Consider the following 16,379-nt stretch of genomic DNA (forward strand, 5'->3'; position numbering starts at 1 on the left):
TGTCTCAAATATTAAGTGTTCATAATAATAACATTTACACACAAAAGTCTTATATTTTTAATTACCACATATGCACCACAAAACCAGTCTTAAGGGTAAATTTTATAAATAAATAATCTTTCCATTGATGTATGGTTTGTTAGGAGGACAATATTTGTCTGAGATACAACTATTTGAAAATCTGGAATCTGAGGGAGCAAAGAAATAAAAATAGTGAGAAAATCACCTTTAAAGTTGTCCAAATGAATTCTTAGCAATGCATATTACTAATCAAAAATTAAATTTTGATATATTTACGGTTGGAAATTTACAAAATATCTTCATGGAACATGATCTTTGCATAATATCCTGATGATTTTTGGCATAAAAGAAAAATCGATCATTTTTGACCCATACTATGTATTTTTGGCTATTGCTACAAATATACCCCAGAGACTTCAGACTGGTTTTGTGCTCCAGGGTCATATATTACCAGGCAAGATGCTGCTTGAAATGTCATGCTGACCATACATTTCCTGGCTCATGATTCACCAAAAGAATGAGAGGCTTTCTGGGAAATGAAGCATCTGATAACAGTGACTACGCATTGGCTTTTAATTTATTTTTACATACAGCAATGTTTATCTGTCATTTGAAAAGAAAACGAACAGTTGATGATCATTGCGGGGTTTTTTTTTTAAAAGCACAATGTACAAAATTGCACCGAATATACAACATTACAAAAATTCAAGACAAAACACATGATGTACTTTAGGAACTACTCGTAATGAAAAACAATGACGTGGAGCTTAAGACTTCATTTATGCACAATGCAGCTACAAACATTTCCCAAACCTGTTTTGTTCAGATGATGTGATGTTGTCATTATCCCAATAAAACTAAAAGCTTTTTATCCCATGAGACACTTCAGATGCTGATGCATGATGCATCCGTCCTAGCCATATCAGTTTCTTAAAGATCAGTTTTGGTCTGATGTTTGATCCATTTCAAAGCCAGGCTGCAGAAGCACTGAACTGATATTTATCTTTCCTGTCATTCATGTTGGAGCTTTGACTGATTCTGAACACGTTTAAAAAAGAAACAAAACAGTATAGATGTATGTTCTCAGTCACTGGCCTCGGTAAGCTGCATGCTTATTTCTGAAAGAAGCTGAAGCTGCACGATATCTGTTTAAAGGACAGGGCCGATGGTAATATATCCTGCCAGCAGCTAAACAACTGACATGAAACATGAACGCTTCAAATAAACAGACACTTACATATGCTTTACAGATAACCGCTATACAGAGAGGTCCAAAAAGTGTGTAAAATGAACATGAAACATTTCAGACTGAGCTCAACGTGACTAATCAAATGTACTGTATGTAGATGCCTGTCACTGATCATGTGACTCAGATGGTTTTTTTCTTTATCCATTGAAGCCTAAGATGCTTTTTGCATCTCAATCATGCTGGAGACATTCATCTACAGAAGAAGCCCCACTAGTGGACGTGTGGACCTCACTATGAGAAATGATGGAAATCATAAGTTTGACGTCTTAAAGTCTTTCTTATAATTAATGTACACTGATGAGACGTGGGTCTTCTCTGGCATTAGGACAGCAATGTAAAAAAGGCAGATACATGAAACAATGTGCCAAACTTAATGGGATAGATCACCAAAAAAATAATAAAAAACATTCTGTCATCATTTACTCACCTCAACCAGTTGCCGGTAGCCATCGACTTCCATAGTATTTTAGCAAGTCAGTGGCTTCCGTCAATTGTTTGGTTACTAACCTTTTTCAAAATATCTTCTTTTGTGTTTAACATAAGAAAGGAACTCATATAGGCTTAGAAAACGTGAGGGTGAGTAAATGATATTTGGGTGAATTGTCCCTTTAAGGAGGACGGTAAGGAAGGATATTGTTCAGTCTCTCTACATCTAGGCTCATTTTTTCCCCTTGTTTGTTCATAACAATTAGTGACTGACTGCAGGCGTGTGATGACCTTTAACCTGTCGGATGTTTTAATCCCGCTTGGCTCTGCCCTTCCTCCTCCTCCTGCCGCTCTCGGATGCGGCCGGCTTCTCGTCCGTCTTTCCGTTGCTGGAGCTCAGGGCTCCGTTGGAGGCTCCGTTATGAAGGGCTTTCCCGGGTTTGGCCGTGGTCTCGCGCCGGGGCTGACGACGGTACGTCTGGTAATAGAAATTCCCGAAGAGGATGATGAAGGTGAGGGCGTATCCGATCAGACACCAGTGCATCCACTTAGGGAACGGACAGTCGGAGTACAGAGACAGAGCTGTGTGGCCGATGGTGACGTGAAACTGGATCTGAGGAAGACAATACCACATAACTGATGAGACTGATCACTGGATTAGTCATTGTCATCATTGATATTTTACCTGTGTGGGATAGTAAAAATTCATCTTCTTTAACATACACTAACGTTCAAAAGTTTGCCGTCGGTGTGTATTTTAATGCTCACCAAGACTGCATTCATTTGATAAAAACTAACTGTAATTTATTGCTGTGATGCGCAGCTGTATTTTCAGCATCATTGATTTACAGCTCAAGAAACATTTCTGATTATTGTCAATGCTGAAACAGTTGTGCTGCTCAATATCTTTTTTTTCAGTATTCTTTAATGAATAGAAAGTTTAGCATTTATTTGAAATATAATTGTTTATAATTGATTATAAATGTCTTTCTTGTGTATGTTTCATCTATAGTAAAGCATTAAGAACATGTCCTGGAATGAGTGATTAGTCACATGCCGGACGTAATAAAGCTACTAATGTTTAAACTATCCCTTTGCTTAAATGTTTTGGGAAAACTGAATAGTTGTATACAATGCTTTTGTAACAAGGAGTCTGAGGCGTTCGGATCCAAATGCAGCGCTTTATTAAAGAATGGTCAAACAGGCAGAAATCAGGAATGGTGTCAGGTGTGTCAGGGATAACCAGAGTCGAAACCAAAAACAAGCAGAGATCGGGACAGGCAGCAGAGAATCAGAGTCGGGATACACAGTCCAAAGGTCAAAACACAGGAAAAACAAACACAGGGAAAAACGCTCGGAAATGTCAGACTGGCTAAACAAGACTTCGCAGTGAGTGAGAGTGAATGTGCTGCTTTTATGTGTGTGTGTAAATGAGGTGCAGGTGTGGCAAGGAAATTGGCTGATGAATGAGGTGCAGGTGTGGCAGGGTGATTGTGATGCAGTGACTCATGGGTAATGTAGTTCGGGTGTGGTGCAACAGTAAGAGAGGTGCTAGTGTCCAAGTGACATCTGGTGGTTGATGGGTGGAATGGTCCTGAGTGGAGTGCCCTCTAATGAAGTTCATGGGCACTCCATCTAATAATCGTGACATAGCCCACCCCCAAAGGAGCGGCTTCCAGACGCTCAAAACAATCTAGGAGGGCGGTGGAGCGGAGGCGGAACAGGGGGAGGGATGGAGGGCCAGGTCCATGAGGAAGTGCAGTGGACTGGGGCAGAGCAGGTGGAACTGGAGCCCTTCCTGGGCCTAACTCAGGAAAACAGGAGCCCCTCCTGGGCCTGGCATAGGAAACAGGGGCCCGCCATGGGCTTAACTCGGGAACGGGAGCCCGCCATGGGCCTAACTCTGGAACAAGGGTCCACCAAGGCAGAGCAGGTGGCGTGGCAGCCCACCAGAGTGGAGCAGGTGGAGCTGGAGCCCACCAAGGAGGAGTAGAGGACCACCACAGCTGAGAAGATGGGACAGAAGCCCACCAGGGCGGAGCAGAGGACCACCACAGCTGAGAAGATGGGACAGAAGCCCACCAGGGTGGAGCAGAGGACCACCACAGCCGAGCAGACGGGACAGAAGCCCACTAGGGCGGTGCAGAGGACCACCACAGCCGAGCAGACGGGACAGAAGCCCACCAGGGCGGTGCAGAGGACCACCACAGCCGAGCAGACGGGACAGAAGCCCACCAGGGCGGAGCAGAGGACCACCACAGCCGAGCAGACGGGACAGAAGCCCACCAGGGCGGAGCAGAGGACCACCACAGCCGAGCAGACGGGACAGAAGCCCACCAGGGCGGAGCAGAGGACCACCACAGCTGAGCAGACGGGACAGAAGCCCACCAGGGCGAAGCAGAGGACCACCACAGTGGAGTCGATGGCACCGGACCACAAGTCTGCTCAGGTGGGACTGAAACAGAGAACATTGACAGGTTAATAGCGGCCTCCGTGGCCGTGATGAGATGGTAGCTGGCCTCCTTGGCCATTACAGGGCAGGCGGTTAGTTCATGGAGGACCTCCGTGGCCATGACAGGACAGACAGAGAGTTGGTGGATGGTCTCCGTAGCCCAGACCGGAATGAATGAGAGCTCATTGACGGCCTCCCTGGCCGTGACAGGATAGGATGAGAGCTCTGAGATGTGACGAGGCTCTGGGAGTTCGGCTGAGATGTGACGAGGCTCTGGTAGATCTTTGGTGATTTGATTGGGTTCATGAAGATCATTGATGACTTGACTTTGCTCATGAAGATCGTTGGTGACTTGACTTTGCTCATGAAGATCGTTGGTGACTTGACTTTGCTCATGAAGATCGTTGGTGACTTGACTTTGCTCATGAAGATCGTTGGTGACTTGACTTTGCTCATGAAGATCGTTGGTGACTTGACTTTGCTCATGAAGATCGTTGGTGACTTGACTTTGCTCATGAAGATCGTTGGTGACTTGACTTTGCTCATGAAGATCGTTGGTGACTTGACTTTGCTCATGAAGATCGTTGGTGACTTGACTTGGCTCTGGAAAGTCCACGGTGACTAGCCCTGGCTCGGCTCTGGAGAGTTCACTGGAACCTGACTCGGCTCTGGAGAGTTCACTGGAACCTGACTCGACTCTGGAGAGTTCACTGGAACCTGACTCGACTCTGGAGAGTTCACTGGAACCTGACTCGACTCTGGAGAGTTCACTGGAACCTGACTCGACTCTGGAGAGTTCACTGGAACCTGACTCGACTCTGGAGAGTTCACTGGAACCTGACTCGACTCTGGAGAGTTCACTGGAACCTGACTCGACTCTGGAGAGTTCACTGGAACCTGACTCGACTCTGGAGAGTTCACTGGAACCTGACTCGACTCTGGAGAGTTCACTGGAACCTGACTCGACTCTGGAGAGTTCACTGTTGTTTTACTTGACTTTTGGGTGTTAGTAGTGACTTGACCTGACTCTGGAGAGTCGACGGGGACCTGACCTAAATCTGGAAAGTCGACGGGGCTGGCGGCCATCTTGTGCAGTGTCGCTGGGCTGGTGGCCATCTTGGGCAGTGTCGCTGGGCTGGCGGCCATCTTGGGCAGTGTCGCTGGGCTGGCGGCCATCTTGGGCAGTGTCGCTGGGCTGGCGGCCATCTTGGGCAGTGTCGCTGGGCTGGCGGCCATCTTGGGCAGTGTCGCTGGGCTGGCGGCCATCTTGGGCAGTGTCGCTGGGCTGGCGGCCATCTTGGGCAGTGTCGCTGGGCTGGCGGCCATCTTGGGCAGTGTCGCTGGGCTGGCGGCCATCTTGGGCAGTGTCGCTGGGCTGGCGGCCATGACGTGAGTGAGTCCAGGGTCGTGTGCCTCTGCGACACCCACAGTGAATGTTGAGCCAACAATCAGCAGTGCATAGTCCAGAAACTGACTAAGAGATGAGCGGGGACCCTCACTGATCACTCGTGACCTTAGTGGTTCATTTAGCCCATCACAAAAAAAAAAGTCAATCAGCACAAAATCCGGCAGATCAGAGAAAAAGGTGAGGCCTAAGTACTCTTGTACATAGTCCTCGAGTGATCCAGTGCCCTGCTTGAGGGCTAATAGGCTTGCCATCTCCATACCTGACCAGTGTCCACACAAAAAGCTGCTGGATCCTGAGTGGCGAAGTCTTCTGTAACAAGGAGTCGGAGGCGTTAGGATCCAAATGCAGCGCTTTATTAAAGAATGGTCAAACAGGCAGAAATCAGGAATGGCGTCAGGTGTGTCAGGGATAACCAGAGTCGAAACCAAAAACAAGCAGAGATCGGGACAGGCAGCAGAGAATCAGAGTCGGGATACACAGTCCAAAGGTCAAAACACAGGAAAAACAAACACAGGGAAAAACGCTCGGAAATGTCAGACTGGCTAAACAAGACTTCGCAGTGAGTGAGAGTGAATGTGCTGCTTTTATGTGTGTGTGTAAATGAGGTGCAGGTGTGGCAAGGAAATTGGCTGATGAATGAGGTGCAGGTGTGGCAGGGTGATTGTGATGCAGTGACTCATGGGTAATGTAGTTCGGGTGTGGTGCAACAGTAAGAGAGGTGCTAGTGTCCAAGTGACATCTGGTGGTTGATGGGTGGAATGGTCCTGAGTGGAGTGCCCTCTAATGAAGTTCATGGGCACTCCATCTAATAATCGTGACAGCTTTATAATATGATGGTAACGGCAGCAGTATTGACAATAGGTGATCTTAGTTTTTTTTGTTATAAATACTATTTATACTGTAAATTCCAAATATATGGAAAATATGCATTGTATGGTGTGCAAAGAAGAACCATTTTAATAAATATATAAAATAAGGAAATGTTATCTGGTTATAAGAAAAGCTAAAAAATCGTGAAATGCTGGAAATGTGAAATGTATAAAAATGTGGATAATTAATTAAAGAGACACTTTGATATAAAATACTACTACAATCTATCTGTCATTGAGGTTTCTTTTTTCTAAAGTTCCCCTAACTGCAGAATTAAATTCCACATCGTTCTCAAATTTTCCATATTTTTTTTCACATATGTTTCCAAAACATCACAATTTACCATTTGAATGATGGTCAGATACTTTTTCCACCACAGATATTTCTGTATTTTTGGACCGAAAGCAGCCAGCCCATAATACAAGTACATCAGGACATGGATGGCTGCATTCATATGAGCCCCGAAGAACGCTGCGGAAGAGAGACAGACACATTCACTCACAAGAAGTTACATTAGGATCTGTTGTCATACAGTATGGACCGCTGTTTGTTGTTCTATTCTGAGCTTGACAGATCTGTGTCAGAATTGTTGTTGTGTGGACAACAGATACTTCAATATTTCTCCGTTGCATAAAATGCACAGTATGTTTCTGTAATGATTTGAGGGTGTGTAGATGTACGGTGTGTGATACTCACACTGTCCACCGGCGACCCATTTGATGCCGATCCACCACAGAGTGAACATGGTGCAGTGGTGATAGACGTGCAGGAAGCTGATTTGGTTGAACTTCTTGCGTAAGATGAAGAACACAGTGTCGAGGTACTCCACACCTTTAGAAATGAAGTACCACCACAGAGCTGCTGCCACCTGCCATCACCAGACGAGAGGAAGACTTCAGAGCTGCAGCGCTTATTCAAGAGCGCTTTAGAGGAACTTTTACATTCTTTATGAAGCACACTAAAAGAAATTATACTTTAGACCAACTTGTGTTACCACCAAATTAATTATTATATTTATTCTTTTGTAATAATAATAATTATTAATAAAAGCCAGAGTGTTTTATGTTTCTATGGGGAGTGTTATTTGCTATCAGACAAAACAGGTTTAAACTGAAAAACGTGATTTTTGATTAGAGCAATCAATAAATGCACTTTAAACAAATGATAGTCATTTCACTTCTTTCAGTGCATATGGCTAAATATTCAGCTCTTTGCAATCATTTATGTCACAACTGTGATTTAATACTTGCGCATTGAAAATCATAGTTGGACAAAATCAGATCTCTTAGTTCATGATTATGAATGTAAGCGGCCTAAAATCAAACTAAACAAAAAATTGTTCAATAATGATTTTAAGCTAATTATGCCTATTTATCCAGTGATATATATTTTCTTAGTTGATTACACATATTGATCTAAACTAAGTTTTTTACTGCTAAAAGTATCAACAGACATCAGTCATTCCCCGTGCAATACAGCATAACAAATTAATTAATATAATCATCTCATGTTTCTGGAAATACTTAATATGTACTAATATAATTCACACTGAAAATGCATTCTTAAAAAGTACTGTTTCAAATTCGAATTACAATTCTGCATCTGAACTCAGAAACTGTAAATGGTGCTGAAATGAATCTGCTAGTATTTGAGTGTGAAAGTCAGCTGTTGTGTGTGAGTGGAACCCAACTCCCTGGCTTTCCCGCTCCAATAACATGGTTTGGGCCAGTAACTGGAGAGCAGAAGTGCGTGTCTGGTTTCAGAGCACAGTCTGGGACAGAGACTCAGCACACTCACCCTCACTTCATTGGGATCGTCTGAGTAGTCCACAGGCTGGCAGATGTAGCTGTAGTTGGCCGCTCGCGCTGCAAGGAAGAGCTGAAATACAAGACGTTTGGACTCTTTCATGTGACTGATGTAAAGGACAATTCCTCATCGTTAGTGTCTTCTCTTTATGATTAAGAAACAAAAACGGGCAAAAAAAAAAGAAAAAAAAAAGAAAAAAGGTGTACAGGTGCATCTCAATAAATTACAATGTTGTGGAAAAGTTCATTCATTTATTAACTCAAATTGTGAAACGTGTATTAAATAAATTAAATGCACACAGACTGAAATAGTCTAAGTGTTTGGTTCTTTTAATTTTGATGATTTTGGCTCATATTTAACAAAAACCCACCAATTCACGATCTCAACAAATTAAAATATGGTGACATGCTAATCAACTCAAACACCTGCAAAGGTTTCCTGAGCCTTCAAAATGGTCTCTCAGTTTGGATCACTAGGCTACACAATCATGGGGAAGACTGCTGATCTGACAGTTGTCCAGAAGACAATCATTGACACCCTTCACAAGGAGGGGAAGCCACAAACATTCACAGAACGCTGTTCACAGAGTGCTGTATCCAAGCATATTAACAGAAAGTTGACTGGAAGGAAAAGCGTGGAAGAAAAAGATGCACAACCAACTGAGAGAACGGCTGCCTTATGAGGATTGTCAAGCAAAATCAATTCAAGAATTTGAGTGAACTTCACAAGGAATGGACTGAGGCTGGGGTCAAGGCATCAAGAAACACCACACACAGATGTGTCGAGATTTGCTGAACCACAGACAATGTCAGAGGCGTCTTACCTGGGCTAAGGAGAAGAAGAACTGGACAGTTGCCATTGGTCCAAAGTCCTCTTTCAGATGAGAGCAAGTTTTGTATTTCATTTGGAAACCAAGGTCTGGAGTCTGGAGGAAGGGTGGAGAAGCTCATAGCCCAAGTCCAGTGTTGAGTTTCCACAGTCTGTAATGATTTGGGATGCAATGCCATCTGCTGGTGTTGGTCCATTGTGTTTTTTGAAAACCAAAGTCACTGCACCTTCTCGTGACCATCTTTCTGAAGATGCTAATTTCATTTTCCAGCAGGATTTGGCACCTGCCCATACTGGCAAAAGCACCAAAAGTTGGTTAAATGACCATGGTGTTGGTGTGTTGACTGGCCAGCAAACGCACCAGACCTGAACCCCAGAGAGAATCTATGGGCTATTGTCAAGAGGAAGATGTCAAACAAGAGACCAAACAATGCAGATGAGCTGAAGGCCACTGTCAAAGAAACCTGGGCTTCCACCTCAGCAGTGCCACAAACTGATCACCTCCATGACATGCCGAACTGAGGCAGTAATTAAAGCAAAAGGAGCTCCTACCAAGTATTGAGTACATGTACAGTAAATGAACATACTTTCTAGAAGACCAACAATTCACTAAATATTTTTTGTTAATTTTTTTTTATTTTTCTTATGAAATATTCTAATTTGTTAAGATAGTGAATTGGTGGGTTTTTGTTAAATGTGAGCCAAAATCATCATATTTTAAAGAACCAAAGACTTAAACTACTTCAGTCTGTGTGCACTGAATTTATTTAATACACAAGTTTCACAATTTGAGTTCAATTACTGAAATAAATGAACTTTTCCACAACATTATAATTTATTGAGATGCACCTGTATGTTGAAGGACTAGTTCACCCAAAAATGAAAACTTCCTGAAAACGTGCTCTCCCTCAGGCCATCCAAGATGTATATGAGCTTGTTTCTTCATCAGATTTGTAGAAATGTAGCATTGCATCAGTGTCCCATCAATGGATCCTCTGCAGTGAATGGGTGCCGTCAGAATGAGAGTCCAAACAGCTGATAAAAACATCACAATAATCCCCAAGTAATCCACACCACTCCAGTCCATCAGTTAATGTCTTGAGAAGCTAAAAGCTGCATGTTTGTGAGAAACAAATCCATCAAGATGTTTTTAACTTCAAACTGTTGTTCATAATCCATAATAACGCTTCCTCCAGTGAAAATCTCCTGTTGTCTCTCACATTAAAATCCAGTCTCAGATTCGTATTGAACCGTTTTTGCTTGTAGACGTTGCTTGATCTGTGCAGATTTCTCTCCTGATTCAAACCAAACTTTTCCAATGGAAAGAGCAATATTATGCATTATGGACTATTTTAGCTGAAAGCAATGATTTGAAGTTAAAAACATCTTAATGCTGGATGTTTCAGCTTTTTTGTCTTCTCCAGATGGTATCTGATGGACTGGAGTGCTGTGGTTTACTTGTGGATTATTGTGATGTTTTTATCAGCTGTTTGGACTCTCATTCTGACGGCACCCATTCACTGCAGAGCATCCACTGATGAGACACTGATGCAATGCTACATTTCTACAAATCTGTTTCCATGAAGAAACAAATTCATCTACATCATGCACATTTTCAGCAACTTTTAATTTTTGGCTGAAATATTCCTTTAATGAAAATAGAAATGGGAGTTATTAATAGAATGAGCAGGAAACCAAAACTATGAATGTGCATTACAATTATATCAAAATAAGATTAAACCAGAAAACATTACTAAACATTACTGGCTGGTCTGATTTCATTCATTTCTCAAGTCTGACTTTTGACCATCTGTGTTTCTGTCCAAATGAAGTCAATATGGCTGAATCATAAATACCCAGAGTGATGGAAGCAGCAGTGGGACATTTATAGCCCTTTTAATGGACAGCACAGTACTGCAGTGTCCTGGTGTTGATCAATATATCGTTTCTAATAAACTTGAGTGTTCTCATTATAAGCAGATATAAGAGATGAAAACTAAAACTTACAGGCTACACTGAAAACAGAATGGTTTATTTATACCACCAAAATGATTTTAAATATGTTAAATCGGGTAGAAATATCGCTGGAAACTACTAATTCCAGGTTACCACTTTTCACAGTGTACTGGAATGTAATAAAAAAATCTAAATAATCATTTTCGAAAAATGATAAAAGAAATAACTTTAATATTTATGAACGATTAAAACTTAGCAAACCAGTAACACTTGAGTAAAGCAGTAAACTCGTGGCATTTTCTGGCAGAACTGCAGTTTGTGTGAGCTCACCTCCTTGAATATGAAGAAGTTGAGCACAACCATGCTGAAGTTGTAGAGGATGAGGGTCTTCCTCAGCTGGAGGGGCTCTCGGCCCTGCATGTACTTTGGCCCGAGCCAGAGGAAGAGCAGGTACGAGGAGCTGATGGCCAGCGTGGGCAGCGGAGAGTCCATCAACGGCCATTTCTCCACACGCTTGTCTACAAACACACATCAGTAACTACAACCCGAATTCCGGATAAGTTGGGACGTTTTTTAAACTTTAATAAAATGAAAACTAAAAGACTTTCAAATCACATGAGCCAATATTTTATTCACAATAGAACATAGATAACATATCAAATGTTTAAACTGAGATAGTTTACAATTTTATGCACAAAATGAGCTCATTTCAATTTTGATTTCTGCTACAGGTCTCAAAATAGTTGGGACGGGGCATGTTTACCATGGTGTAGCATCTCCTTTTCTTTTCAAAACAGTTTGAAGACGTCTGGGCATTGAGGTTATGAGTTGCTGTTGGAATTTGGTCCCATTCTTGCCTTATATAGATTTCCAGCTGCTGAAGAGTTCGTGGTCGTCTTTGACGTATTTTTCGTATAATGATGCGCCAAATGTTCTCTATAGGTGAAAGATCTGGACTGCAGGCAGGCCAGGTTAGCACCCGGACTCTTCTACGACGAAGCCATGCTGTTGTTATAGCTGCAGTATGTGGTTTTGCATTGTCCTGCTGAAATAAACAAGGCCTTCCCTGAAATAGACGTTGTTTGGAGGGAAGCATATGTTGCTCTAAAACATTTATATACCTTTCAGCATTCACAGAGCCTTCCAAAACATGCAAGCTATACCCATACCGTATGCACTTATGCACTCCCATACCATCAGAGATGCTGGCTTTTGAACTGAACGCTGATAACATGCTGGAAGGTCTCCCTCCTCTTTAGCCCGGAGGACACGGCGTCCGTGATTCCCAACAAGAATGTCAAATTTGGACTCGCCTGACCATAAAACACTATTCCACTTTGAAATAGTCCATTTTAAATGAGCCTTGGCCCACAGGACACGACGGCGCTTCTGGACCATGTTCACATATGGCTTCCTTTTTGCATGATAGAGCTTTAGTTGGCATCTGCTGATGGCACGGCGGATTGTGTTTACCGACAGTGGTTTCTGGAAGTATTCCTGGGCCCATTTAGTAATGTCATTGACACAATCATGCCGATGAGTGATGCAGTGTCGTCTGAGAGCCCGAAGACCACGGGCATCCAATAAAGGTCTCCGGCCTTGTCCCTTACGCACAGAGATTTCTCCAGTTTCTCTGAATCATTTGATGATGTTATGCACTGTAGATGATGAGATTTGCAAAGCCTTTGCAATTTGACGTTGAGGAACATTGTTTTTAAAGTTTTCCACAATTTTTTTATGCAGTCTTTCACAGATTGGAGAGCCTCTGCCCATCTTTACTTCTGAGAGACTCTGCTTCTCTAAGACAAAGCTTTTATAGCTAATCATGTTACAGACCTGATATCAATTAACTTAATTAATCACTAGATGTTCTCCCAGCTGAATCTTTTCAAAACTGCTTGCTTTTTTAGCCATTTGTTGCCCCCGTGCCAACTTTTTTGAGACCTGTAGCAGGCATTAAATTTTAAATGAGCTAATTAAGTGGATAAAAGTGTAAAATTTCTCAGTTTAAACATTTGCTACGTTATCTATGTTCTATTGTGAATAAAATATTGGCTCATGTGATTTGAAATTCCTTTAGTTTTCATTTTATTAAAATTTAAAAAACGTCCCAACTTTTCCGGAATTCGGGTTGTATAATGATAACCTCAACTATAAAGTCTAAATGATCATCCTACAGTATATGAGTTCACATCAGAGCTATACTGATAATGACACAGAGGAACGACTTTCAGAATGTGTTTTTCCCACCTGAGGAACGATAAAAACACTGCCAGCCAATCAGCACCCAGTGTGCTTTAAACAGCTTGTGCATTTAAACCAGCAGACAACAAAACTGTATGCTAATAATAAACAGAATGCCATCATCTGTTGATGTGGATGCTAAAATAGTTATCAGTATGAGTTTATTTGACATTAAAGTAGCAATACAGCTGCTTTACAACTTCTTTGTCAAGGATAACATAATAAAGTTGCATTAACATATCCAGTGTGGTCCTTAATTTTAGAAATTAATTCTGATGCCAACGGTTTTGTTGGCATGTATCATCACACTAGTACACATACAACCAATTCACACAAAATAACTTCACAATCACGCACATACACAAACAAAATGTAAATCAATTCTATAATGACAACCCATCTAAAAATAATCTTCTTATCCTAAAACCAAAATTAAATATAGTCATTATATATAGTAATTGTTACCATCCTTAGTATGAACAGGCCTTAAGATTAGCATTGAAAAACACTGCTAATAAACTAAAGTGCAATTCCAAAATTCTACATGGTTTTCTTGATAGCTGTATATATATATATATACAGTATACACACACATTCAGGAAGCACAGTTTTGGTGGTCATTGCTTGGAAATTGTGCCTAGGATTAAGGCATCTGTCACACTTCAATTTGGGGACCAGTTCTCACTATAATTAACTATTAATTATGACTTTTGCTCCAATAAACTCCTAATTTGCTGATAATTAACAGTTAGCACGGTAGCTGTTATGTTTGGGTATGGGGTTTAATGATTAAGGAATCTAAACTATGCTCACGCAGAATAAGGCATTAATATGTGCTTTATAAGCACTTATAAACAGCCAATATGCTAATAACATGCATGCTAATAAGTAAGTAGTTAATAGTGAGAACTGGTCCCTAAACTAAAGTGTTACCAAGATTTTATTATTATTATTATTATTTTTTTTGCATTGATGCCATAGAAGAACCATTTGGGTTCCCTAAAGAACCTTTCAGTGGACAGTCCTAACAAAAAAGATTATTTTTTCTAAGTGTGAAGAGAACCCTTTTCCACTATAAACAACTGTTTGTGGAATGGAAAGGTTCTGTGAATGTTAAAGGTTCTCCGTGGAACCATCGGTGCCAATAGAGGACCTTTATGGTTAAGTCTAATCGATAATGGCAAGCATTACAGTTCCATCATTTACATTTGCTTAGATCTTAATATCTGCTCTTGTACACCAAAAGTGAATTTATGATTTATGAATCACATTCAGGTCACAGGAGTAAAGACCAGTTACCTGCGATGGTGAGACTCCATTTGTAGAACTGGACTGTGTCGTTGATTATATGCTTTATAATATCCATCGCTGAGATTCAAATCCTAATGGTCTGAGAATACATAAGAAAGATAAATGGTAAAAACACAATGGAAAGCCATGTGGTGATGCTTATACCATGATGATGAGGAGCGGCTGGGAAAGATTTCATTATGATGGGGAGGTTGAGGAGGTGGGGTGTAATTCAGCACAAAGACCAGAACAGCACGTGTCAGCACATATCTGCTCTACAGCATCTGAATTATAAAGGCAATCCCCGTATTACTGATGAAGAGACGTGCTTGCATCTCTTAAGCGTAACTGTATGAAAGATTCGGGCAAATATGTCGTTGAATATCAAACGCCATCTCTATTTGGCAGACCCCCATCACAGCCTTTCCCAAACCCACCGTTAGAAGAGCCAAGACGGGTTTTATTATTTCAACTGATCGACGGCAGGTTATTAGGGATGCGATGCGACGATCAGGGATCAATCGCGCAAACGCGCCGATGCGGCAAATGACGCCAAATACTCCTGCGGTTAGCCATATTCTTTCTCCTCTTACACCCCTAAAACACATCTCATCCAGCCAATATCATAGATTTAGCCTTAAACTGACATTTAGTGTCGTAAATCCGTGCGGTAATGATGATTTCCGTTCTTACCGTAGCGAGATTAAAGCCCCTTTCTAATGACATTCAGCGCAAGGTCGCGCGATCCCGTTATCCCGTGACGTTGAAAACACCTTTTTACAAACACCAGATTTAACCGGATCCGATTAAAGACATGTGGCTGAAACAGACGGTGATCAAGCCATCCGTGTGTCGAGCATCCTAGAGGGTTACTGGCATCACTGCGGCGCTCGGGTCGCGATGAATGAGGGCTGCTCGACTGCGCATGCGCCGAAACAGGTGCAATACACTACTCAGCCCTCAATGTTTGGGATTTGTAAGTCACTTTGAATAAAAGCGTCTGCTAGATGAGTTGTAAATATACAGGTGTATCTCAATAAATTAGAATGTCCTAGAAATGTATATTCGTCAAGCTTAACATATCCACATAAAACAGACAAAAACGTAATTATTTAGTAGCTAGTTATTTATCTTAAAATATGTTATAACATTTTAAATATTTATTTATTTTTAATGTTTATAGTAGTTATTTATTCTTAGATGCTTATGAACCTTGAGAACATAAAAGTACAATGAAAAGGTTTTCAATTCAATTCAATTCAAAAGCTGTATTGAGAAATTTAAAACATAAAGCCACAAAGTCAAACATTTTCCTAATGCAAATACAATAAGCAGACAATAAAATCTGTTGATAAAATATAAATATGTAGTAATGAACAAGTATCATTTAATACATAATTACTCAAATCACAAGTGATAAATAATTACTGAAAAAGCGATAGATCTCTCTCTCCTACTGACTTACAAGAAGGGATGGGTATTGTTTAGATTCTAACGGTATTAGCCTACTATTCTTATGATAATGCACATCAACCCTGTTCTTTAACAGTACACTTTTTTTTCTTTTTGTTTGTTTGTTTTTCAATTTATAATAGTGGCTTTATATTCTGAAATGTAAAAAAAAAAAACTAAAGCAAATAAATGGAATGTTTGAACAAAGGCTGCTGTCTCTTTAAGAACTAATGCGTTGATCATATATTGACATATCAAATTTTCTCCAATATATCGCTTTACCTGAAACATCTTGTTTTCATAATCCATGGAAGACAAATTCAAAACCAGAAATAAAATTAGACTAATCCCACAACAAAAATGTATCATTAGCCCCT

General features: G+C 41.1%; 1 protein-coding gene across 1 annotated transcript; it reads right to left on the bottom strand.

Moving 5' to 3' along the window:
* Positions 1–572: 572 nt before the first annotated feature.
* Positions 573–15,464, bottom strand: LOC132102709 (elongation of very long chain fatty acids protein 4-like). The gene is made up of 7 exons (XM_059507327.1): positions 15,244–15,464; positions 14,560–14,650; positions 11,347–11,534; positions 8,224–8,304; positions 7,123–7,294; positions 6,770–6,897; positions 573–2,309 (listed from the first exon to the last, which is right to left on the bottom strand). Exons 2-7 carry the CDS (start codon positions 14,624–14,626, stop codon positions 2,007–2,009), a joined length of 939 nt encoding a protein of 312 aa, XP_059363310.1. The 5' UTR covers positions 14,627–14,650; positions 15,244–15,464; the 3' UTR covers positions 573–2,006.
* Between the last annotated feature and the right edge of the window lie 915 nt (positions 15,465–16,379).

The sequence above is a fragment of the Carassius carassius genome, chromosome 24 (assembly GCF_963082965.1).
Source record: "Carassius carassius chromosome 24, fCarCar2.1, whole genome shotgun sequence".
NCBI classification, from domain to species: Eukaryota; Metazoa; Chordata; class Actinopteri; order Cypriniformes; family Cyprinidae; genus Carassius; species Carassius carassius.